This window comes from Salvelinus fontinalis, chromosome 3, assembly GCF_029448725.1.
Source record: "Salvelinus fontinalis isolate EN_2023a chromosome 3, ASM2944872v1, whole genome shotgun sequence".
NCBI classification, from domain to species: domain Eukaryota; kingdom Metazoa; phylum Chordata; class Actinopteri; order Salmoniformes; family Salmonidae; genus Salvelinus; species Salvelinus fontinalis.
Window position 1 is genome coordinate 31,110,116 of NC_074667.1, and position 27,222 is coordinate 31,137,337.

General features: G+C 41.7%; 1 protein-coding gene across 1 annotated transcript in view; it reads right to left on the reverse strand.

Moving 5' to 3' along the window:
• Positions 1 to 22,923, reverse strand: part of LOC129843631 (receptor-type tyrosine-protein phosphatase gamma-like) — a 282,617-nt gene extending 259,694 nt beyond the window's left edge. The window contains exon 1 of the mRNA XM_055912307.1: positions 22,285 to 22,923. Coding sequence (XP_055768282.1) covers positions 22,285 to 22,369 — 85 coding nt within the window. The 5' untranslated portion in view covers positions 22,370 to 22,923. The remainder of the gene's footprint in view (positions 1 to 22,284) is intronic.
• Positions 22,924 to 27,222: the final 4,299 nt, after the last annotated feature.

The following is a 27,222-nucleotide window of genomic DNA, read 5'->3' on the forward strand; positions in this document are numbered from 1 at the left end:
GAGCACCAACTCTACTGCACCAAAACACTGCTCTTTTTGCCTCCAAAACTAACTACCTCAGCATTTCTTCCCCCACAATTTGGACACAACAGAGGCTATTGTAATTTATGGTAATATAATAGCATACTGTAACTTCATCCGTCATGGAAAGTTACACAAAAAGTTTTTAAAAGAGAACTCTAAATCAAGTAAGCGAACGGCGTTGGGTCCAAATCTTCCAGGAAAATGTGTGGTCCATCTAACTGTAGTTATTTCCTGTGATATGATGCCAACATGCTAATGTCATGACATCATGCAGAAGCTTCACTGCTTTTGTCTCCAGACTCCACCACTGGGATGACTGCCATCTGAAATGTGCCTCTGTAATAGGGATGCGACAAATGCTAAGAAAAATGCATTAAATTCCACGTCAATTCACATAACAGAATATTTGGTACAGTATGTATGAAGTTATATCAATAGTAAGGGCAATGGAGTTATATCAATCACATTCATATACAGTGTATTCGGAAAGTATTTACACCCCTTGACTTGTTCCACTTTATTACGTCAGACTTATTCTAAAAATGAATTAAATAGTTTTATTTCCCCTCACCAATATATATATATATATATATACACATACATACATACATACACACACCACACACACACACACACAACCCCATAATGACAGAGCAAAAACAGGTATTTAGACATTTTTGCTAATTGATAAAAAAACAAACTGAAATATGACATTTTACATAAGTATTCAGACCGTTTACTTCGTACTTTGTTGACGCACCTTTGGCAGCGATTACAGTCTTGAGTCTTCTTGGGCATGACGCTACAAGCTTGGCACATCTGTATTTGGAGAGTTTCTCCCATTCTTCTCTGCAGATCCTCTCAAGCTCTGTCAGTTTGGATGGGGAGCATCGCTGCACAGCTATTTTCAGGTCCCTCCAGAGATGTTAGATCGGGTTCAAGTCCGTGCTCTGGCTGAGCCACTCAAGAACATTCAGAGACTTGTTCCGAAGCCACTCCTGCGTTGTCTCAGAGTCATTGTCTTGGTGGAAGGTGAACCTTCACCCCAGTCTAAGGTCCTGAGTGCTCTGGAGCAGGTTTCCATCAAGGATCTATCTATACTTTGCTCCGTTCATCTTTGCCTCTATCCTGGCTAGTCTCCCAGTCCCTGCATCTGAAAAACATCACCACAGCATGATGCTGCCACCACCATGCTGCCACCATCATGCTTCACCATAGGGATGGTACCAGGTTTCCTCCAGACGTGATGCTTGGTATTCAGGCCAAAGATATCAATATTGGTTTAATCAGACCAGAGAATCTTGTTTCTCATGGTCAGTTTTTAGGTGCCCTTTGGCAAACTCAAAGTGGGCTGTTATGCGCCTTTTACTGAGGAGTGGCATCCGTCTAGCCAATCTACCATAAAGGCATTTTGAAATGTTTTATTTTATTTCACCTTTATTTAACCAGGTAGGCTTGTTGAGAACAAGTTCTCATTTACAACTGCGACTTGGCCAAGATAAAGCAAAGCAGTGCGACACAAACAACAACACAGAGTTACACATGGAACAAACAAACATACAGTCAATGATACAATATAAAACATCTATATACAGTGTGTGAAAATGAGGAAGTATAGAGGAGGTAAGGCAATTAATAGGCCATAGTGGCGAAATAATTACAATATAGCAATTAAACACTGGAGTGATAGATGTGCAGAAGATGAGTGTGCAAGTAGAGATACCGGGGTGCAAAGCAGCAAAATAAATAAAATAAATACAGTATGGGGATGAGGTAGTTGGGTGAGCTATTTACAGATGGGATATGCACAGGTGCAGTGATCTATGAGCTGCTCTGACAGCTGGTGCTTAAAGCTAGTGAGGGAGATATGAGTCTCCAGCTTCAGTGATTTTTGCAGTTCGTTCCAGTCATTGGCCGCAGAGAACTGGAAGGAAAGACGGTCGAAGGAGGAATTGGCGTTGGGGGTGACCAGTGAAATATACCTGCTGGAGCCCGTGCTATGGGTGGGTGCTGCTATGGTGACCAGTGAGCTGAGATAAGGCGGGGCTTTACCTATCAAAGACTTATAGATGACCTGGAGCCAGTTGGTGTGGCGACGAATATGAAGCGAGGGCCAGCCAACGATAGCATACAGGTCGCAGTGGTGGATAGTATAAGGGGCTTTGATGACAAAATGGGTGGCACTGTGATAGACTGCATCCAATTTGCGGAGTAGCGTGTTGGAGGCGATTTTGTAAAATGACATCGCCGAAGTCAAGGATTGGTAGGATAGTCAGTTTTACGAGGGTATGTTTGGCAGCATGAGTGAAGGATGCTTTGTTTCAAAATAGGAAGCCGATTCTAGATTTAATATTGGATTGGAGATGCTTAATGTGAGTCTGGAAGGAGGGTTTACAGTCTAACCAGACACCTAGGTATTTGTAGTTGTCCACATATTCTAAGTCAGAACTGCCGAGAGTAGTGATGCTGGAAGGGCGGGCAGGTGTGGGCAGCGATCGGTTGAAGAGCATGCATTTAGTTTTACTTGCACTTAAGAACATTTGGAAGCCACAAAAGGAGAGTTGTATGGCATTGTGTTAACTAACCTCCAGACGAGAATCAGTGTCCAAATAAGGCCCTAAAGTATACAGAATGGTGTCGTCTGCGTAGAGGTGGATCAGAGAATCACCAGCAGCAAGAACAAACATCATTGATGTATACAGAGAAAAGAGTCGGCCCGAGAATTGAAACCTGTGGCACCCCCATAGAGACTGCCAGAGGTCCGGACAACAGGCCCTCCGATTTGACACACTGAACTCTATCAGAGAAGTAGTTGGTGAATCAGGCGAGGCAGTCCTTTGAGAAACCAAGGCTGTTGAGTCTGCCGATAAGAATGTGGTGATTGACAGAGTCGAAAGCCTTGGCCAGGTCGATGAATACGGCTGCACAGTAATGTCTCTTATCGATGGCGGTTATGATGTCGTTTAGGACCTTGAGCGTGTCTGAGGTGCACCCAAGACCAGCTCGGAAACCAGATTGCATAGCAGAGAAGGTACAGTGGGATTCGAAATGGTCGGTGATCTGTTTCTTAACTTGGCTTTCGAAGACCTTAGAAAGGCAGGGTAGGATAGATATAGGTCTGTAGCAGTTTGGGTCAAGAGTGTGTCCCCTTTTGAAGAGGGGGATGACTGCGGCTGCTTTCCAATCTTTGGGAATTTCAGACAATACAAAAGAGAGGGTGAACAGGCTAGTAATAGGGGTTGCAACAATTTCAGCAGATTATTTTAGAAAGAGAGGGTGCAGACTGTCTAGCCCAGCTGATTTTAGGGGTCCAGATTTTGCAGCTCTTTCAGAACATCAGCTATCTGGATTTGGGTGAAGGAAAAATGGGGGAGACTTGGGCAAGTTGCTGTGGGGGGGTGCAGGGCTGTTGACCGCGGTAGGGGTAGCCAGGTGGAAAGCATGGCCAGCTGTAGAAAAATGCTTATTGAAATTCTCAATTATCACGGATTCATCGGTGGTGACAGTGTTTCCTAGCCTCAGTGCAGTGGGCAGCTGGGAGGAGGTGCTCTTATTCTCCATGGACGTTACAGTGTCCCAGAACTTTTTGGAGTTTGTGCTAAAGGATGAGCATTTCTGTTTGAAAAAGCTAGCCTTTGCTTCCTAACTGCCTGTGTATATTGGTTCCTAACTTCCCTGAAAAGTTGCATATCGCAGGGGCTGTTCGATGCTAAAGCAGTATGCCACAGGATGTTTTTGTGCTGGTCAAGAGCAGTCAGGTCTGGAGTGAACCATGGGCTATATCTGTTCCTCGTTCTATTATTTTTGAATGGTGCATGCTTATTTAAGATGATGAGGAAAGCAATTTTAAAGAATAACTAGGCATCCTCTACTGACGGGATGAGGTCAATATCCTTACAGGATACCTGGGCCAGGTCAATTAGAAAGGCCTGCTCGCTGAAGTGTTTTAGGCAGCGTTTGACAGTGATGAGGGGTGGTTGTTTGACTGCTGACCCATTACGGACGCAGGCAATGAGGCAGTGATCGCTGAGATCCTGGTTGAAGACAGCAGAGGTGTATTTGGAGGGCAGGTTGGTTAAGATGGTATCTATGAGGGTGACCGTGTTTACGGTCGTACCTGGTAAATTCATTGATAGTTTGTGTGAGATTGAGAGCATCAAGCTTAGATTGTAGGATGGCTGGGGTGTTAAGCATGTCCCAGTTTAGGTCACCTAACAGCACGAGCTCTGAAGATAGATGGGGGGCAATGAATTCACATATGGTGTCCAGGGCACTGCTGGGGGCAGAAGGTAGTCTAAAGCCAACGGCAATAGTGAGAGGCTTGTTTCTGGAAAGGTTGATTTTTAAAAGTAGAAGCTCGAACTGTTTGGGCACAGACCTGGCTAGCATGACCTGGATAGTAAGACAGAACTCTGCAGGCTATCTCTGCAGTAGATTGCAACTCCACCCCCTTTGGCAGTTCTATCTTGTCGGAAAATGTTAAAGTTAGGGATGGAAATTTCAGGGTTTTTGGTGGCCTTCCTAAGCCAGGATTCAGACACGGCTAGGACATCCGGGTTGGCAGAGTGTGCTAAAGCAGTGAATAAAACAAACTTAGGGAGGAGGCTTCTAATGTCAACATGCATGAAACCAAGGCTTTTAAGGTTAAGGAGGTCAACAAATGAGAGAGCCTGGGGAATGGGAGTGGAGCTAGGCACTGCAGGGCCTGGATTAACCTCTACATCACCAGAGGAACAGAGGAGGAGTAGGATAAGGGTACGGCTAAAGGCTATAAGAACTGGTTGTCTTGTACGTTCGGAACAGAGAGTAAAAGGAGCAAGTTGCACGGTAGAATAGATTCAAGGCATAATGTACAGACAAAGGTATGGTAGGATGTGAATACAGTGGAGGTAAACCTATGCATTAAGTGACGATGAGAGAGATATTGTCTCTAGAAACATAATTTAAACCAGGTGAGGTCACCACATGTGTGGGACGTGGAACTAAAGGGTTAACTAAGGCGTATTGAGCTTGGCTAGAGGCTCTACAGTGAAATAAGGCAATAATTACTAACCAAAACAGCAATGGACAAGGCATATTGACATTAGGGACAGCCATGCGTAGCCAAGTGATCATAGGGGTCCAGTGAGTAGCTCGGCGGGCCGGAGACACGGCGATTCAGACAGCTAACAGGCCGGGGATAGCAAGCTAGCAGAAGTGCCTTAGAGGGACGTCGCAACGGAAGAAGTCTGTTGTAGCCCCCTCATGCTGTTACATCGGCAGACCAGTTGTCATGGATCAGCAGGGCTCCATGTGGTCAAAGGGTCCAGGCCAATTGACAAAATAGGTATAGTGGCCAAAGAATTTGTCCGATGGGCCTCTTCAGCTAACAGTCCGATATGCTCTAGACAGCTAGCGGGCCGCGTTTAGCAGGCTAGCAGATGGGCATTCAAGGGACGTCGCGACAGAGGAGCCAGTTGAAAACCCCCCCGGGCAAATTACGTCAGTAGTCCAGTCGCGATGGGTCGGCGGCGGTCCGTGTCGGCAGTAAAAGGGGTCCAGGCCAATTGGCAAAATAGGTATTGTAGCCCGAGGAGTGGCTGATGGACCTCTTCGGCTAGCCAGGAGATGGGCCTAGCAATGGCTAGCTCCAGGCTAATTGGTTCTTGCTTTGGGACAGAGACGTTAGCCAGGAGTGGACAATTAGATAGCAGCTAGCTAGCTGCGATGATCCAGGTGAAAAGGTTCAGAGCTTGCGGTAGGAATCCGGAGAAATTGAGAAAAATAAGTCAAATTTGCTCTGGTTTGAGTCGCGCTGTGCAGACTGGTGAGAGTTGTCCGGGCTAAAGGTAGCTGATGACCGCTAACAGTGGATAGCTGACTACTAGCTAGTCGCTAGTTAGTTGGCTAGCTTCTGTTGGGGGTTCCGGTTCAAAAGTAAAGAAAATAGCAGATCCATACCACATTGGGTGAGGCGGATTACAGGAGAGTTGTTGAAGTTGAGGGTAAGAAAAATATATGTGAAGAAAAAAATATATAAAAAGATATATACACGGGACACGGCAAGACGAGGACAAAAGACGTCTGACTGCTACGCCATCTTGGAGAGGATGATTGGTGTAGTGCTGCAGAGATGGTTGTCCTTCTGGGAGGTTCTCCCATCTCTATCTCTATCAGAGGGACCATCGGGTTCTTGGTCACCTCCCTGACCAAGGCCCTTCTCCCCTGATTGCTCAGTATGGACGGGAGGCCAGCTCTAGGAAGAGTTTTGGTGGTTCCAAACTTCTTCCATTTAAGAATGAGGGAGGCCACTGTGTTTTTGGGGACCTTCAAATGGTGCAGAAATATTTTGGTACCCTTCCCCAGATCTGTGCCTCAACACAATCCTGTCGTCTCAGAGCTCTACAGACAATTCCTTCGACATCATGGCTTGGTTTTTGCTCTGACATGCACTGTCAACTGTGGGACCTTTATAGACAGGTGTATCTGTATTTCGCAATGGGATGCTATATTTTGCAATTTCTTGGCTTGCAATGTCTCGCAAACTTCAGTAAACAGGGCCTATCAAGGAATAACACCCAACAGACCGAAAACTGAACACACTCTCGCTTCATTAACAAAGAGAAAGAGCAGGTGACCCAGCTGCACAGTGATTTAAAATTTTGTGGGGGTGAGAAACAACGTGTTTTTCCATTAGGGATTTGTCTTAACGTTAAGATCCCAATTTTGTTTAAATGTTTTAACCTTCACACCCCTACTGTGTAAATGTTCACATAAACTGTGTCCACTTGAGCTGATCACAGTGACTGGTGCAAAGTACGCACAAAAACAGACATGCACACAGACAGTAACTATACACACACACAAACACACACACACACACACACATAATCCCCAAGGCAGAGTCTCTCGGCCTCGGCAGTACAGCAGGCCCTCAGGGACGGATATGTCTCAAAGCGTTAAAGTGGAAAAAACAAACATCATCACTTCTAGGATTTAATGAGGAGACTGTTCACTCAGACTAAGAGCGGCTGAACTGTCGGAGTGAGACGTTTGGGCTGGCTGCACTATGCGCCTAGTAATAGGAAAACAAGGATATCAAATCAACAGAAATCAGCTCAGTGTTTTGGCTTGTGTTGTTAAGTGTGTGTGTTCTGTTCCACCCTTCCTTCCAACCTGGACTCAGGGCTAGACGCAACATAGTGAATGCAAATCAAGGACACACCAATTAGTATGATATGTAACGTTTTGTATGGTATGTCTTAATTTGTGGATGTCCATCACCCATTTCATATTATGTTACAAATTACAATATGTTACGATTTGAAATTCGTACAATATGTTACGAATTCCAATTTGATGTGGCTAACGTTAGCTAGGTGGTTAACGGTAGCTAGGCTTAAGGTTGGAGTTAGGGGTTAAGGTTATGGTTAAGCAAGGTAGTATGGTCCAGTATGGCGTCCCGGCAAAATAAATAGTGTGGGTACGCCATACTGGTAAACCATGAGCCTATCACAATAATTAAAACAAAATGTCAAGAAAACTGTAGGCTGAAGCCTCCCTAGTGGTGCAGCGGTCTAAGGCATCACTACAGATCCGGGTTCGATCCCTGGTTGTCACTGCCGCCGGCCGCGACTCGGAGACCCATGAAGCGGTGCACAATTGCCCCAGGGTCGTCTAGGTTAGGGGAGGGTTTGGCCGGACGGGATGTCCTTGTCCCATCGCGCTCTAGTGACTCCTTGTGGCGGGCCGGGTGCATGCACGCTGACTTCAGTCGTCCGTTGTACAGTGTTTCCTCCAACACATTGGTGCAGCTGGCTTTCGGGTTAAGCGAGCAGTGTGTCAAGAAGTAGTGCGGCTTGGCAGGATCGTGTTACGGAGGACGCATGGCTCTCGACTTTTTGCCTCTCCCGAGTCCGTACGGGAGTTGCAGCGATGGGACTTGACTGTAACTACCAATTGGATATCATGAAATTGGGGGAAATTCTTTTTGTAAAAAGTACACAAAAAGGCTATTACAACATTAGTGCATGTCAGAGGCATGAAAAATGAGTGAATGGACTTGACAACGGGTGGTATAGCCTATGCTCCAATATGTGATGTTGTTCGACGAGAACACTGACCTTTTTTCAAGTCAGTCAGAGACGAGTGGCTGACACCGAGATGCGCTCAGACAGCAGTGGACGCATAAATTCTCGCTTAAGGACAATTGTCAAATGTCATTACACTTTGTATTTTGTGTAAAAGATGTCCCTTTCCAATCACCACTGTTTGGAGGTTGGAAATATGTTGTGAGTGGATGAACGTGCAGTTAGCCTGGCAAAGGAGCCCTTTGAAGTGATTTTTTGACAATCAGATGAAAACATCATGACTGGTTGTATTTATGCCACAATAAAATGGTAATACATTTGAACAATTTAATGATAAATCTTTCCAACTACGCCCACAGAGATCCTGTTGAATTAAAAAGGGAATCTATATGAAATGAACAAAAATATAAATGCAAAATCATGAGCTGAAATAAAAGATCCCATGCAAACAAAAAGCTTATTTCTCTCAAATGTTGTGCACAAATTTGCCTACATCCCTGTTATTAAGCATTTCTCCTTTGCCACGATAATCCATCCACCTGACAGGTGTGGCATATCAAGAAGCTGATTAAACAACATGATCATTAAACAGGTGCACTTTGTGCTGGAGACAATAAAGGGCTACTCTAAAATATGCAGTTTTGTTACACAACAATGCCACAGACGTCGCAAGTTGAGGGAATGTGCCATTGGCGTGCTGTGTGCAGGAATGTCCACCAGAGCTGTTGCCAGAAAATGTTATGTTAATTTCTCTGCCATAAACTCATGTAATTTAAGAGTATTTGGCCTCACAACCGCAGTACACGTGTAACCATGCCAGCCTAGGACTTCCCCCTCGAGCTTCTTCACCTGCGTGATCGTCAGAGACCAGCCACCCATACAGCTGACGAAACTGTGTGTTTGCACTATCAAAGAATTTCAGCAAAAACTCTCGGAAAGCGTCTCAGCGAAGCTCATCTGCGTGGTTGTTGTCCTCACCAGGGTCTTGACCTGACGGACTTCAGCGGGCAAATGCTCACCTTCAATGGCCACTGGCATGCTGGAGAAGCGTGCTTTTCACGGATGAATCCCAGTTTCAACTGTACCGGGCAGACAGCATGTATGGCGTTGTGTGGGTGAGCTGTTTGCGAATGTCAACGTTGTGAACAGAGTGCCCCATGGTGGCGGTGGGGTTATGGTATGGGCGGCATAAGCTACGGACAACAAACACAATTGCATTTTATCTATGGCATTTTGAATGCACAGAGATACCGTGACGAGATGCTGAGGCCCATTGTCGTGCCATTCATCTGCCACCATCACCTCATGTTTCAGCATGATAATGCACAGCCCCATTGAGCATGTTTGGGATGCTCTGGATTGACATGGACGACAGTGTGCTCCAGTTTCCGCAAATATCCAGCAACTTTGCACAGCCATTGAGGAGGAGTGGGACAACTTTCCACGGGCCACAATCAACAGCCTGATCAACTCTATGCAAAGGAGATGTGTGGTGCTGCATGAGGCAAATGGTGGTCACACCAGATACAGACTGGTTTTCTGATCCACTCCCTACCTTTTTTAAAGGTATTTGTGACCAACAGATGCATATCTGTATTCCCAGTTATGTGAAGTCCATAGATTAGGGCCAAATGATTTTATTTAAATTGACTGATTTCCTTATGAACCGTAACTAAGTCAAATCTTTTAATATTGTTAAATGTTACGTTTATATTTTTGTTCAGGGTAGTTCTGTGATTAGGCCCATAACATTTTTGAAAGCCTTAACTCAAGAGCATGTACACATAGTCATATGAGGTCCTGTACCAGGAAGAAATTAAATCTACTTTCAACCCTGGGATTAACGTTAAGGTTAGGAGATGCAAAGTAGATTCAGTTGAAGTCGGAAGTTTACATACACCTTAGCCAAATGCATTTAAACTCAGTTTTTCACAATTCCTGACATTTATTCCTAGTAAAAATTCCCTGTCTTTGGTCAATTAGGATCACCACTTTATTTTAATAATGTGAAATGTCAGAGCTTTTGTTTCTTTCATCACATTCCCAGTGGGTCAGAAATGTACATACACTGAATTAGTATTTGGTAGCATTGCCTTTAAATTGTTTAACTTGGGTCAAACGTTTTGGGTAGCCTTCCACAAGCTTCGCACAATAAGTTGGGTGAATTTTGGCCCATTCCTCCTGACAGAGCTGGTGTAACAGTCAGGTTTGTAGGCCTCCTTGCTTGCACATGGTTTTTCAGTTCTGACCACAAGTTTTCTATAGGTTTGAGGTCAGGGATTTGTGATGGCTACTCCAATACCTTGACTTTGTTGTCCTTAAGCCATTTTGCCACAACTTTGGAAGTATGCTTGGGGTCATTGTCCATTTGGAAGACCCATTTGCGACCAAGCTTTTACTTCCTGACTGATGTCTTGAGATTTTGCTTCAATATATCCACATAGTTTTCGTGCCTCATGATGCCATCTATTTTTTGAAATGCATCAGTCCCTCCTGCAGCAACGCTCCCCCACAACATGATGCTGCCACCCCCGTGCTTCACGGTTGGGATGGTGTTCTTCGGCTTGCAAGCATCCCCCTTTTTCCTCCAAAAATAACGATGGTTATTATGGCCAAACAGTTCTATTTTTGTTTCATCAGACCAGAGGACATTTCTCCAAAAAGTACAATCTTTGTCCCCATGTGCAGTTGCAAACCGTAGTCTGGCTTTTTTATGGCGGGTTTTGAAGCAGTGGCTTCTTCCTTGCTGAGCAGCCTTTCAGGTTATGTCGATATAGGACTCGTTTTACTGTGGATATAGATACTTTTGTACCTGTTTCTTCCAGCATCTTCACAAGGTCCTTTGCTGTTGTTCTGGGATTGATTTTCACTTTTCGCACTAAAGTACGTTAATCTCTAGGAGACAGAACTTACTCCTTACTGAGCAGTATGACGGCTGCGTGGTCCCATGGTGTTTATACTTGCGTACTATTGTTTGCACAGATGAACGTAGTACCTTCAGGCATTTGGAAATTGCTCCCAGGAATGAACCAGACTTGTGGAGGTCTACAATTTTTTTCGAGGTCTTGGCTGATGTCTTTAGATTTTCCCATGATGTCAAGCAAAAAAGCACTGAGTTTGAAGGTAGGCCTTGAAATACATCCACAGGTACACCTCCAACTGAATCAAATGATGTCAATTAGCCTATCAGAAACTTAAAGCCATGACATCATTTTCTGGAATTTTCCAAGCTGTTTAAAGGCACAGTCAACTTAGTGTATGTAAACTTCTGACCCACTGGAATTGTGATTCAGTGAATTATAAGTGAAATAATATGACTTGTGTCATGCACACAGAAGATGTCCTAACCAACTTGCCAAAACTATAGTTTGTTAACAAGAAATTTGTGGACTGGTTTAAAGACCAGTTTTAATGACTCCAACCTAAGTGTATGTAAACTTCCAATTTCAACTGTAAGTAATGGTAAGTAGTTGCTAGTTGTCCGTGTTGAGATTCGAACACGCGAGCATTGGGTTGCTAGTAGTTCGTGTTATATGACCAACCACCTTACCTCGTTTGCCTTAAGTAACCTTCAGTCTTATATAACCATACCAAAAGCAACATAGCATACTATTTACCATGTTACGTATAGTCTATTCCTTTACGTGTCCTTACTAGTGTGTTTTTCCAGTCAGAGACAAGCACATCTCGGGTTCTCAGGATAAGATGTTTACACTCATGACTTGTGTTGATGACGATGGCACTTGTGCTCGATGTGTACTCAATGTTCTTAGCTTCCAAAGAGATAATTCCACAGATCTCCAATTCATTCCAACTTGCATCAGTGAAGAGAATATCCCCTCAGGTGACTGTGTGTAATGAGTACCATAACTAATAACCTCTTGTTGATCATAATATATGACTTGTGTTGAGGAGGAATGCACTTAGCTACTGAACTGTGTACTCGATGCTCGTAGCTTCCAGCAAGATCTTTTTACACTCCATTCCAACTCCCTTCTTGCATCATTGTGTGAAAGATACTGTATATCCCCTCAGGTAACCGTGTGGGGTGACTGTCATAGCGAATAACCTCATGTTGATCAGAATCTTTCATTCATCCATGTGATCAGGGGTTAGGCCTAATACATGTCCGCTGCTGTAGTCAAATTTAACAAATTAATGAGTAGCCTACAGATACTTTGAGCAATTTTAAGTCTGCTGTTGCTTTGGCAATATTAATTTTAATTCAAATCAAACAATCATAGTAGGCAGAGTTTTTTACTTGTCCAGTTCAGGGGTTCTCATCTGGCTTCAAATACAAGTTGGGTTGACCAAGGCAAGCCAAGACAAACTATTTGGGGGTGTTTCTACGAGGACTGTGATATTCCTGGAAAAAAAATGCTTTCCACAAGGTGAGCCCAGGTGTCACTAAACTTCATAGCTAGTCTTTGAACAATTTATCTTTCTGGGGGGGAACAGAGGGAGTTTTTCCTTTTCCACTGTGCTTCTACATCGGCATTGCTTGCTCTTTGGAGTTTTAGGCTGGGTTTCTGTAGAAGCAATTGTGACATCTGCTGATGTAAAAAGGGCTTTATAAATAAATGTAATAGAAATTTGATTGTGGTGATTTATGCTAACTAGTCAATCTAGTTCCAAAGACAGAGCTTGTGTGCATCTCATCTCTCGCTTGCCACTGATAAAGTATGGTCAATTCTGTTTCAGCATCTCTACCCATTAGGCTTTTTACGATAGGCCGTAATGTCAAGCACGCTATTCAAAGTACAGTATCCAACATGTCCCCAATAAAATGTAACATGAGAAAATAACCAACCGATCGCCAATAGACAAATTTGTATTTTGATCAATGTGTCCAATTACTTTTGATACCTCAGTCTTATTGATCCCCTTGGCTTTCAATTAAATGATTAACTACCTCTCAATATGCAGGTCAGGGATAGGAGAGAGAGAGACAGAGATGGGATGGGAGGAAGAACGATCCCTTTCTGATTTCATTATTTTGGCAGCCACTCAATCACTATGGAGCTCAGGCGTCATTAGGCATGAGGGAAGCAGCCACTCAAAAGAATGAAATACACATTCATGCATTACACAAACAATGTCTGCAGGCTGTATACAAGAGCTTCTTAATTTTAATAAAGGACCCTTTTTTTATATTTTCACCTAAATCTAACTGCCTTTAGCTCAGGACCCGAAGCAAGAATATGCATATTGTTGATACCATTTGAAAGGAAACTGAAGTTTGTGGAAATGTGAAATTAATGTAGGAGAATATAACACATTAGATCTGGTAAAAGATAATGCAAACAAAAAAACATGTTTTCAAAAGGGTTCATACTGTAGAACCCAGTTCCTACATTTGAATATAAAAATAGATTTTATCGCACAAAACTACGTTACATTTTTTCTCTGGGACCCTCAGGATGACAAATCAGAACAAGATTCGTGGATGTAAGTACATTATTTACCTTCAGAGGTGTATCAAACCAGTTACCGTGATAAGTTTGTTGTTGTGCATTCTCCTCAAACAATAGCATGGTATTTTTTCACTGTATTAGCTACTGTAAATTGGATAGTGCAGGTAGATTAACAATAATGTACCTTTCTGCCCATATAAGACATGTCTATGTCCTGGAAAATTTGCTGTTACTTACGTCATTCTAGTCACGTTAGCGCACGTTAGCAACAACCGTCCCGGTATAGGGACACCGATCCCGTAGATCCTTACTGTGTGTGTGTGTGTGTGTGTGTGTGTGTGTGTGTGTGTGTGTGTGTGTGTGTGCGCACATTAGAGGTTTTTTGCAGTCTAATCTGTCAGCCTGCACTTCACATCAAAACACTTTGTATATACAGGTTCAACCTTTTCCCTGTCAGCAACTAATAGGATGGAGAACACAACCATTTAAGGAGAAACACAGAAACACACACACACACACACACTCATGGGACGGAGAGCACACGCAGACACGCAGCCGTGCACATACACGCAAACACTTCACAATGTCTTACACACAGCCAAGACACGGACACGCAATACCAGGTTATTTGATGTATACTATACATTATAAAGAACGCTTATTGAATTTCCAAATCTCCTCAAATATCACTTTCTCATGCGTTTAAAATAAGAAATTCTAATGTAAAAATATAGCAATGGAACACAAACAGAATTCCAATACAAAGGACAATCATGTCATCGGAAAACGGTAAGCTCTATCCGGTATCCTTGGGACGTCCCTACCATAAACCCTAACCCCAACCATATTCAATTTAACCTTCAATTGGGTAGGGACATCAAGGATCCCGGATAACACGGACCATTGGAAAACCCAACAAGACTCCATTTTGTTCTAGTCTCCTTTAAAACAATGAGTGGGAAACGGATTCAGTGTTGAGGGTTACATTATCAGAAAGGCACTTCACTATGCTAAACTCTCTCAGCGGGGCTGGGCGATATCAAAATAATTTGGAAGCTTCTAAACACAGCCAACATCAAGGGACTTTTGCATCCCAGGACAAAATGGGGTAGATCAAATGAACAGGGGCAAAACAGTGGTAACCCACATGACGAAAGCCAAATATAACATGTGCCTTTTTCAATTCAGACATGCATTTAATAAGACAGTGCTCGTGTGCACTGTACATGACTGGCCCCTTGATTTGTATGTGTTTCAGTATTTTGAAAACCTTACTTTTTGCTTTCTCATCCGTACAGAGAGGAGTTTGGATTACCGTGAATACTAAATCCTCCAAATCCTTCAATCACTCCATTGTTTGACGTGAGGGAAAGCAACACAACTAGTGAAGGTCCATAGACATGAGCACTGCCTTGTTTAAACATGGGACGAAACACTGTAGTTTGGCTTCAGCATTGCTATAATAATAATAATAAATAGTAATAATAATAATAATAATAATAAATAGTAATAATAAATAGTAATAATAATAATAATAATAATATAGTGAGAAAGATCATACCTTTCAAACCCAAATCAATAGAAGGGTTACTGAGTTAGAATATTGTTGATAGAGCAAGAGAAAACGGATTTTGCAGAGGAAGGCAATACAGTAGCAGAAGAAGGGAAAACATCTTCACTGACAAGAATGTGCCTCTTTCGGAGTCGGTTTGAAGTGCTGTGTGAGATCTCCCTATAGCATTCCATCACAACAACACATCCTGTAAAATACAGCTGACACACATTGGAAATTAACACATGAACATTACACATTTTGGTATACACCCACGATAACAGGACACAAATTATATGGGCACTGTGTATTTCAAAATTCCAAGGGACATCTAGAGTGATTCAATGACGGCAACAAAAGCACATGTAAAAAGAATATTCAAGGATCAGTCAATAAACAACATGAGGAGACCGAGAAAGGGAAGGACGTATATTAGGTAAACCCCTGCCAGAGCATGAACTCTCTATACTCCCCTCTCCCCAGCCCAGACCAGCTACTGACTCCTCAGCCGTAAGTACAGCTGACTTGACAGCTCATGTCAGGGAGAGATTGTTTAAGAGAAGGATGGCGGGATGGAGGAGGGGATGGAGGGATGGAGGACAGTTATTGATATGGTTGAGTCCTTGAGTGCAGCGGTATTCGTCCTTTAGTGACAGTGCCTTATTGCCTGGGCATTCATCACGGTTCTAATAAAGCTACAGGAAAAGAGTGGATGGAACACAGAGTATGTGTTCCTGGCTACAGTATGCCTCTACTCTCTCCCTGTCACTGGAGGTCTGAGGGGTATACTACAAAGCAGGATCAATGAGTTAGCCAGCTAACTTGCCTAAATATTCTTAAATAACTTCATATTCCTTTTGAAAGATAAGCTTGGAATATACTCAACAAATAAAAAACATATCTAAGTTAAGCTTTCTTAATGACCCAGAAAATGAATAGTTATTTCTGGTTAGTCATTGATCCTCCTTTGTAGTATACCCCTCTGGACCTCTATAAACTGTACTAGCGTACGAGTGCTGGATGATCTAGGATCAGTTTAGCCTTTTAGATCAACATGAAGACGATTATATGGACTTGTGTCTCAGAATAGGAGTCCTGATCCCCTTTATGAATACTGTATTTGATGTGAATGTATCCTAGACAGTACCAGAATAATCCTGTTTTTCTTCCTTATCTCTGTAGCTTGGGTGCTGATTGGACAGGTGATGGGATGCGGTGCAAACCAGATGTGACCAGGGGGATAAGGTGATCATCTTGACCAGGGTTGGGGAGTAATTGATTACATAAAAAATATTTAAATAAATACCAAATCAGTCACATTACCAGCAAAAATATTGTAATCAGATTACAGATACTTATCAAAAACTAGATGATTACTTCTTGGATGGATTTCAGAAAGGATGTTTGCGCAAAATCATTTTTTTATTCTCAATGACATTCAATTCAGCATTGAAAAAAGTTCAAATTTGTTCCACCTGAGTGAATCTGACCACAAGTCAGAGGCCACTATGATGACACGTGTAATGGATCAGTTTTGTCTTCTAATGCCTCTTAATGGGAAAGTAATACAACAACAAAATACTGAAAGTAAATCAGATTACGTTAACTCAAGTTTGGGTAATCAAAATATTATGTTTTTTTCCCCACAAAAAGGCTTTATTACAGACTGAAATACTCCTCAGTTTCATCAGCTGTCCAGGTGGCTGGTCTCAGACCATCCCGTAGGTGAAGAAGCCGGACGTGGAGGTTCTGGGCTGGCATGGTTACACGTGGTCTGCGGTTGTGAGGCCGGTTGGACTTACTGACAAATGATCTAGAATTACATTGGAGGCGGCTTATTAAAATTGGAGGCGGCTTAGAATTGAAATTAACATTCAATTCTCTGGCAACAGCTCTGTTGGACATTCCTGCATTCAGCATGCCAATTGCATGCTCCCTCAAAACTTGAGACATCTGTGGCATTGTATTGTGTGACAAAACTGCACATTTGAGTGGCCTTTAATTGTCCCCTCAACTTGGTGCACCTGTGTAATGATCATGCTATTTAAATCAGCTTCTCGATATGCCACACCTGTCAGGTGGATGGATTATTTTGGCAAATGAGACATGCTCACTAACAGGGTGTAAACAAATTAGTGCACAACATTTGAGAGAAATAAGCTTTTTGTGCACATGGAGCATTTCTGGGATCTTTTATTTCAGCTCATGAAACATGGGACCAACACTTTATAGATGCCGTGAAGAGATCAATGGTACGCAGACTGTGGGAGCTGGAAGAAGCATGCCAGATTGGCCCACATTCAACAAATCTGATCTAACAAAGTGGATATTCGTCAAATCCGTCATAATTTATTCATTGTAACTGGACCAATTTTGAAAATATTTGGCTGTTTTTGCTGCATAACATTTAGAAGTTGTCCCTTTTCTGGTTTAGAAGTGACTGCTAAACACTAACTGCCGTTGGTACAAGCTGGCAGCATAGCTAGCATACAGAAATAGGTGGTGGTATTCAAAGTCGTTCTTTAACTGTAATGCAGTTGATTGGTGACGATGTCATGAACATGTAACGGGGTTGACCTCCAAACAATAACTATACTCTAACTTTTAACTCAACATAGTATGAAATACACACATAAACAATAGCCTAAAAATGTAGGAACATTTGTCTGGGGGGCAATGAGGAGATCCTGGATCTTTCCCCCATGCGTTTCTATGACATTTCCATTGTTAGATTTCTCTCTTTACCGTATGTATCTCTAACCTCTCGGTCTGAGAAATAGCTCCTCTAGGACCCACGCTACAATCACAACGGAAAACTATTACAGGATTGACTATTGAATCTCAATGTGACTGCTACGGAGGACAGCGAAGAGGAGCTGAGTTGAACTCAAGAGTTCAGCTGTGCAGAGAACAGGTCAATAATGCATTAATAACATTAGTGCAATATTATAACAATGTGGCTAATAAGCCGACTTGCATGTTTCATTTACAGTTCACAATGGGAGTATGTAACTTTCCATCAAGGTCATCAGAATGATACACTGTCTAATCTAGAAACCACAAGTTGCAACAATGTAATGTCATGTGTGCATCCCCTTGAATTGCTCCTTGAAGCGGTTGTGTACAGGAGAATGTTGCTTTTTGACAATCACGTTTTTTAAAGTATGTAATTGGTGTGTTAATTGTTTTTGAGAGACTTAACACAACCAGCGAATCATACAGGGGGTCTGAAAAAACATGAAGAAATGCTAAAAAAAAAAAAACACCCAAATACGTCCTTTTATAAACGGAAATGCTCTCAGTGTAGTGGTGCAGGTCTTTAGATGTTGTACACATGAAATTGTGTCATTCCGAACTTTATCCACAACGATATATTCAATTTTGTTGCTACTTGAGCGATACCTTTCCTTCCATTTTAGATGCATGAACACAGTGATGGGGGGGGGGGGGGGGGGGGGGGGGGGGGGGACAGCTCGAGGACGTATTTGGGTGTTTTAGAGCATCTGTTCATGTCTTTTCAGAGCCCACGTACTGCACACAAAGGATGAGCAAGTGAATCGCTGGTTGGGGTAAGTTTCTCAAAAACAAGTGAAATTGCTATAAAAATGTTTTTAAAAAATGTACCCTTCTATAACATGTCATTTACATCCAAAAAAAGAGATTTGGTTGTAAAAAAAAAAAATGCTAACTTCTCCTTTGAGATTTTTCATACGTTTTGTATCATTTCAGACAATAGTTTTGAAAGTAGCATTCACGAGCAAAAACGGGTCCCTGATAATTGTGCACAAAGCCATCACGTCATTGTGCTTGAGGCTCTGTGGCGTGTGCGCAAAAAAGAGTAAAAAGAACTCTGGTGTTTATATGGTGTGGACCTCATTGGACAATACTGGGCAGACCTAATCCTGCCTTCCACTTTAACTTTGCAACCTCAATGGACAGTATTCCGCCTGCCAATCAACATTGTCCGTCACAATTGGTTGTTGCAGGTCAGTTCCCGACTTCCCGTAGTTGCATGCATGGTCTCAGACTACTATGGCAAAGGAGCAAGCTAATGTGATAATATAATTTTATACAATGGAAAAGTTAGTTATATGTTTGCATCAAATGTCCTACTACCTTGAAAGTTGTGTATTGATTATATATAGCATTTGCCTATGCAATGAATGATGATCTCTGGCAATCAACTGCAGTGTTGGATTATTACCCCATATCATAGAATACCTGTGTGAACATTTATATGGACAAAAGGTGGACACATGGAATTACTTGATTTGGATGGATGGTCAACACAACAGAAAAGTAGGCCGATATTTTGCTTCAGTATGCATTTCTCGAACACATCAATATGTGTGTCACGATAGGCGATGAACACGCGGCTGGTAAAAACCTTATAGCATACTTTGCAATATATTCCAAAATTGACCAGCGACACAATTTAGGAGCGAAACGTTGTCAGCGCAGTTTTTCTGATTGGGTTGACAATTATGTTCTAAATATATTTGTGTGGCTACAACGCCATCTTTTGCGCACAACATTTTCTGTTTTGTAGAGAAATGAATTGAAAAGAGAAATTAAGTTTCTACCAGGGTCTAATAGCTCTAACTTCTGATGCATGGATTTGATCGACCTGTTCAATATATTTGCGCTGTTATCAAAATAGCTAACGGTAAGCGCATGCAGCCACTCAACACATTTGCTTCAGAGTGCACATTCACTACATGACAGGAACGAGCACATAATCTCATGCCGTAAATTAAAGTAGGTTATAATATAAGGATTCTGTGGCTTTTTCCGCTGAGAGAGGACAGTGTAGATCGTTTATTATGCATGTATGAGCCATACATTGACACGTCGAGTCCAAAACGTGATGTTTAAAAAACAAATGAGGTAGGCTAGTTCTTTAAAGCCTATATGCACTCAAACATGCCATTATTTTGTGTTTTGCACTCAGAATTATAGCCTAGCCTATCACAGCGCTAGGCTCTGATGATCCATTCAAATCTTGGCTCTGGACGGCCATGCGCAGTGACCGCGGGAATTTAGGAGACGTGATCCCTCCTCCTCTCTGTGGTTCCAGTCCTGCTGTTACATCACTGCATGTCTGTGCATGAGACATGCCAAAGCACCGGACAGACACCGCCACCATGTCACACCTTCTGTAGGCTACATGTGCCAAGCATCCCGCAGAAAGTGCTCAGTTCCTTTACTGAAACCGTTTCATAACCTAATATTTCCCATGGGTGGTTACGACAACATGAATCACTCATTCTTCTACATTGAAACTAATGTCAATCTTTTCATTTCATCCCATGTTGAATTTTCGGGCCAATTTTAGCAAAGTCACATTATCAGTGATTCATCAAAAAAAAGACTATGATTTTGGGGATTTTCATGAAATGTAATCCATAGAATAGTCCTTTGCAGGAAGGATGGTTGATGATATATATCTGACATTTGAATCTAAAAGCATAATTAAGAAATAATTAATCAAAGTTGGCATATTTATGTCATTTTGGCATTACCCAGGCCTCCTTAAGACTGCATAATGTTTCATCTGTAGATGCTACAAATAAAATGTATTGTCATATGAAGCTTTACAACTTGCTCTGCAATGAGTCGTTCTTTTTTATTACAGTTTGATTTATGAATATTGAAAAATATAAAACATTAATATTGAAAATATACCATTGTTGATTTGGCAAACTTTTCAATATATTGTTGAACATAATATACTCTATGGACATATGAAAGTTCCAGAATGGGATCTCCGCTAGTTTTAAATTTAGGGCCCCTTTTATAGAGTCATTTGCATTGTAGGCAATGTAACCAATCACAGCCCTCCATTTACTTGTCTCATTGAACATTCTACCAATCACCAGCAGCTGGAAGACCATTTAAAATCCATTTTCACATTCGCTATGATGGTAATGCTTACAAATTGGATCATAACTCTGAAAGTAGCAGAGATCCTACTCTGGGACTTTGATATGCCCGTACAGCAAGGATCATCAACTAGATTCAGCTGTGGGCTGATTATTTCTTGAGCGGATGGTCGGGGGGCCGGAACATAATTACAAATAATTTGTAGACTGCAAATTGACCGCAAGAAACCCAAACAGATATAATGTTTGACTAAAACGTAATCATTTTAAACCTTGCTTACATTTGTATACAATCATGTGTCTCCCTATTAGGCATAGGAATACTTGGTAACAGATTCTTAAATTAAAATCACAAAGAGCTGATTTCCTGGTGCTTTTACAGTCTTACATCCAACAATGAAATTAAAAAAAGCCAAATTTGGGGACGCCAAATCAAACCACTTGCGGGCAGAATGCCACCAGATGGGGAACCCTGCCATAGAATATATTATGTTTAACAATATTTTTTTTTTTTTAATTGCCAAATCTAAAAAAGATTTCCATGAAAGTAATTTTTTTTAAATATATATATATATATTTTTTTTTTATTGAAATCAAAATACTACTCATATTACAGAGCAAGAGGTAAAGCTTCATATGACACCAATGTTTGCTTTGTAGCACCTACAGATGTAGTCACAATTCATTAGTATATACAGCCTGAAAGTAATCCCTGCAAAATCGTGTAAATGTTCCTTTCAAGACAAAATGTTGAATAAATTACATTTAAACTTACTCTACCGGTTGGTTGTCTGTGTGGTTCATCTGTTCGTAATTTGAGACAAAATATCCACAGGAAAGTATTTTTTACCCAACTATTTAGACTCCATAATGTTTAATCTGTAGTAGTCTGATTAATCAGGCTGTAATACATAATTAATACACAATTAATTTATGACATAATTATCCAAAATGTAAAAAATATGGCAATTTTGATAAATTATTTCTCAATTATGCAATTAGATACAAATGTCCAATATAAGTGAACACTCCTTGCTGCAAATGACTATACTATGGATTACATTTCATGAAAACCCCCCAAAATCATGGTATTTTTTTGTCTGGGTTTCGTGAGGAAATACTTATGTATGTAGGATGAATATCTCATCTTCCATGCGGCAGTAGCTAGCAGCAGCAAGTCTTCTCGTCCTGTTATCTTTTCGTGATCAGGGCAAAATTGGACATTTGATTTCCCTGGTCTTGACTTTAATACAAATATAGATGAACATTGTTGCCTATATACGCACGACACACACTGCAGTGAACAAATAGTTTACAATATTGCAAACAATGCAACGACTTACCAGGATGACAGTCGGTAAACACGGCCAAGGCTGAAAAAATTATGGGTAAGGTCCACCAGTGACTCGGTTCCAGTATTCTCCGCATGTCAAAATACTCATCGAGAGCAACAAGAAGGCAACGGGTGACAAAGTTTGAGGTCTACAAAATTACATAAACTTGATTGTAGAAAACAGACGTTAGCACATAGGACGCAAACCCAACTGCAGTGTCAGATGGAGTGTAGTTTGATGGCAATTCACTTGAAGCCAATTAAGCATATGTTTCAAGGAATATCTATGTCTGTGAACCGCAAAAAAATAGTTTTGTCACATTCGGCTACATGCATCCAAGCTTCCTTTCTACATTCCCGAAGTGAATCCTATAGGTGAAAGTCAATGAGCCCGACTCAATTTCGTCAACTTGAGGAAAAAATGGTCGAAGAATAGGCTACTGATTATGTTCGTCCATTCAGCGGTGACCCGCGGCGCCACTTATGAATGTAGAGAGAATGTTGCAAAGGCAGTGCTGGAAGCGTTCCATCACAGACTTTCTAAACGTACTGAGAACTGTCTTTGGTTCCATTCTTCCATCCAGGAAGTAGCGACATGCATGTGAGTGTTCTGGCGGACGGTTTAGAATAGAGCGAGCTGCATGGGGCGGGAGGTAAAATCTGAGCTCAGGACGCTGGATCCTAGCGCCGAACGAAAGCTGTAGCGCTCTAAAAAGCCTACAGCAGCACCAACACATTGTGTCAAGTTTTTATATTTCACTACAACATAAAACAGGCTCTGTCAGTTGAGTGGGTAATTACATAAATCTACTTTAACAATCATATGCCTGTTTTGGATAATTTCGATTCTGTCCATATTTTTTTATATTTTTTTAAACGTTGTATATGGCCATCTTTGGCTTTAGGCTAGAATCTGAACACACTACGTTATTTATTCCACCTACTAATGTATGCTACTTGTAGACTGCGTTTACCCAGGCAGCCCAATTCTCAGTTGGGTATAGTACTTAAGTTAAAATACTTTAAAGTACTAAGATAGTTTTTGGGGGGTATCTGTACTTTACATTTATATTTTTGACTACTTTTACTTTAACTTCACTACATTCCTTTAAGAAAATATTGTACTTTTTTCTCCATACATTTTCCTTGACACCCAAAAGAACTCGTTACATTCTGAATGCTTAGCAGGACAGGAAAATGGTCCAATTCACACACTTAGCAACAGAACATCCCTGGTCATCCCTACTGCTTCTGATCTGGTGAACTCACTAAGCACACATGCTTCGTTTGTAAATTATGTCTCAATACTGGAGTGTGTCCCTAGCTATCCGTAAATTTTAAAAACATGCAAATGGTGCCGTCTTATTTGCATAATATAAGGAACTTGAAATGGTTTATACTTTTACTTTTGATACTTAAGTATATTTTAGCAATTACATTTACTTTTGATACTTACGTATATTTTAAACCAAATACTTTTAGACTTTTACTCAAGTAGAAGTTTCCTGGGTGACTTTCACTTTTACTTGAGTCATTTTCTATTAAGGTATCTTTACTTTTACTCAATTATTATGACAATTGGGTACCTTTTCCACCACTGCCATGTCTGATATTTTTTCACTTCTTGTTTTTTTGACCAATCGGATCAGCTCTGAAAAAGATCTGATGAGAAAAGATCTGATGTGATTGCTCAAAAGACCAATTAGTGTAAAAAAAAGAATTGGTCTGCATGTGTAAACACAGCCAACTAAATACACCAAAATGTAGGTCTACTGAATAATGTTCAAACTTTGCCCACTAGAGGGACAATTTATAACAGCTTAACCAGAAGCCATTGGAATGGATGATACACATACTACTGTAGAAGAGAACCATTACATCTCTTGTCAACCCTTAACCAGGAAAGACTGGCATGCAGGTGATGTAAAGCCATAGCAAGAGAGTTTTCTCAATAACAATTTATGATCAATAACATCAAAGGCTGCACTGAAATCCAACAATACAGCTCCAGCTATCTTCTTATTATCCATTTATTTGAACCAATTATCAGTCATCTTAGTCAGTGCAGTATAAGTTGAGTGCCCTTCTCTATATACATGCTGAAAGTCAGTGGTTAACTTGTTCTCTGACAAATAGCATTGTATTTGGTCAGACACAATTCTCTCCATCAGTTTACTAAGTGCAGGCAGCAAACTGATTGGGTGGCTGTTAGAGCCAGCAAAGGATGCTTTACTATTTTTAGGCTGTGGAATTACTTTAGATCCTTCCATGCCTGTGGACACACACACTCCTTTAGGCTTTGTTTAATGATATCGCAAAGAGGGGTGGCAATACAGTCTGCTACCATTGTCAATAGTTTCCCATCAAGGTTGTCTATACCTGGTGGCTTATCATTATTGATGGATAACAATAGTTTTTTTCACCGCTCCCACACTTACTTGACCAAATTCTAAACAGCAATGCTTCTCTTTCATTATTATATATATTTTTCAAAAATATGATGGTTCATGATGGTTTCAATGTTGACATTTCACTTCTGAGTTATTCCACTTTACTAGTGAAATAGTCATTGAAATGATTGGCAATATCAAACTTTTTTTTTTAAATAAATGACGCATCAACTTCAATGAACAATGGAGATGAATTAGGTTTTCTGCCCATTATATAATTTAGGGTACTCCAAAGTCTTTTTCCATTGTATTTTGGGTCATTTATCTTGGTTTGGTATTATAATATATTCTTCTTTGTTATGTTTAGTCACAACATTTCTCAATTTACAGGTTGTCGACCAATCAGCTGAGCAGCCTAACTTGTTTGCCACCTCTTTTGCATAATTTCTTTGACCCACACAATTTTTCAGTTCATCTCAATCCAGAGGGCTCTAACAGTTCTCACAGTTATTTTCTTAACAGGTGCGTACTTGTCAATTATTGGCATGAATCATTTTACAAATACTTCCAGCTCTGCATCTGGATTCACAAAAGAGTCTCTTATCTCTTATAAATTAACTTTGGCGTTTTGACTTTCGTTGTTATTGCCACAATGTTATGGTCAATACAGCCAATGGGAACTGATATTGCTTTAGAGGAAAGCTCTGCAAACATTAGTGAAGATATGATAAATACAAGTGGATGTCACAGATCCAACACAACAGCCTTGTCTCAGGGTAGTAAGTTGGTGGTTTGAAGATATCCCTCTAGTGGTGTGGGGGCTGTGCTTTGGCAAGGTGAATGGGGTTATATCCCGCCTGGGGTATTGTCGGACGGGGCCTCAGTGTCTCCCGACCCCTCCTGTCTCAGCCTCCAGTATTTATGCTGCAATAGTTTACGTGTCGGGGGCTAGGGTCAGTCTGTTATATCTGGAGTTGTTATCCTGTCTTATCCGGTGTCCTGTGGGAATTTAAGTATGCTCCCTCTAATTCTCTCCCTCTCCCTCCCCCAGGACCTGAGCCCTGGGACCATGCCTCAGGACTACCTGGCCTGATGACTCCTTGCTGTCCCCTGTCCACCTGGTCGTGCTGCTGCTCCAGTTTCAACTATTCTGCCTGCGACTATGGAACCCTGACCTGTTCACGAACATGCTACCTGTCCCAGACCAGCTGTTTTCAACTCTCTCTCTCTATTGCACCTGCTGTCTCTAACTCTGAATGATTGGCTATGAAAAGCCAACTGACATTTACTCCTGAGGTGCTGACCTGTTGCACCCTCTACAACTACTGTGATTATTATTATTATTTGACCCTGCTGGTCATCTATGAACATTTGAACATGTTGGCCGTGTACTGTTATAATCTCCACCCGGCACAGCCAGAAGAGGACTGGCCACCCCTCAGAGCCTGGTTCCTCTCTAGGTTTCCTCCTAGGTTCCTGCCTTTCTAGGGAGTTTTTCCTAGCCACCGTGCTACTACATCTGCATTGCTTGCTGTTTGGGGTTTTAGGCTGGGTTTCTGTATAGCACTTTGTGACATCGGCCGATGTTAAAAGGGCTTTATAAATACATTGATTGATTGATTGATTGATTGATTGATGGTTGAGTGATAACCTGGGTCATATTACAGGCATTTGGCACAGTTAGAAGTTTCCTAGTTGCTAAAATGTCAATACAGGATTAAGATTGAATCCTACTACACCAGCTCTGATGCTCGTCAGATGTGGCAGGGCTTGATAACTATTACTACAAAGGGAAACCCAGGTGCGAGCTGCCCAGTGACACGAGCCTACCAGATGAGCTAAAGGCCTTTTATGCTCGCTTCGAGGCAAGCAACACTGAAGCATGCACGAGAGCACCAGCTGTTCTAGATGACTGTGTGATAACGCTCTCGGTAGCCGACGTGAGCAAGACCTTTAAACAGGTCAACATTCACAAAGCTGCGGGGCCAGATGGATTACCAGGACGTGTACTTAAAGCATGTGCGGACCAACTGGCAAGTATCTTCACTGACATTTTCAACCTCTCCCTGACTGAGTCTGTAATACCTACATGTTTCAAGCAGACCACCATAGTCCCTGTGCCCAAGGAAGCGAAGGTAACCTGCCTAAATGATTACCGCCCCGTAGCACTCACGTCGGTAGCCATGAAGTGCTTTGAAAGGCTGGTAATGGCTCACATCAACAGCATCCTCCCAGATACCCTAGACCCACTCCAATTCGCATACCGCCCCAACAGATCCACAGATGACGCAATCTCAATCGCACTCCACACTACCCTTTCCCACCTGGACAAAGGGAACACCTATGTGAGAATGCTTTTCATTGACTACAGCTCAGCGTTCAACATTATAGTGCCCTCAAAGCTCATCACTAAGCTAAGAACCCTGGGACTAAACACCTCCCTCTGCATCTGGATCCTGGACTTCCTGACGGGCCGGCCCCAGGTGGTAAGGGTAGGCAACAACATGTCTGCCATGCTAATCCTCAACACTGGGGCCCCTCAGGGGTGTGTACTTAGT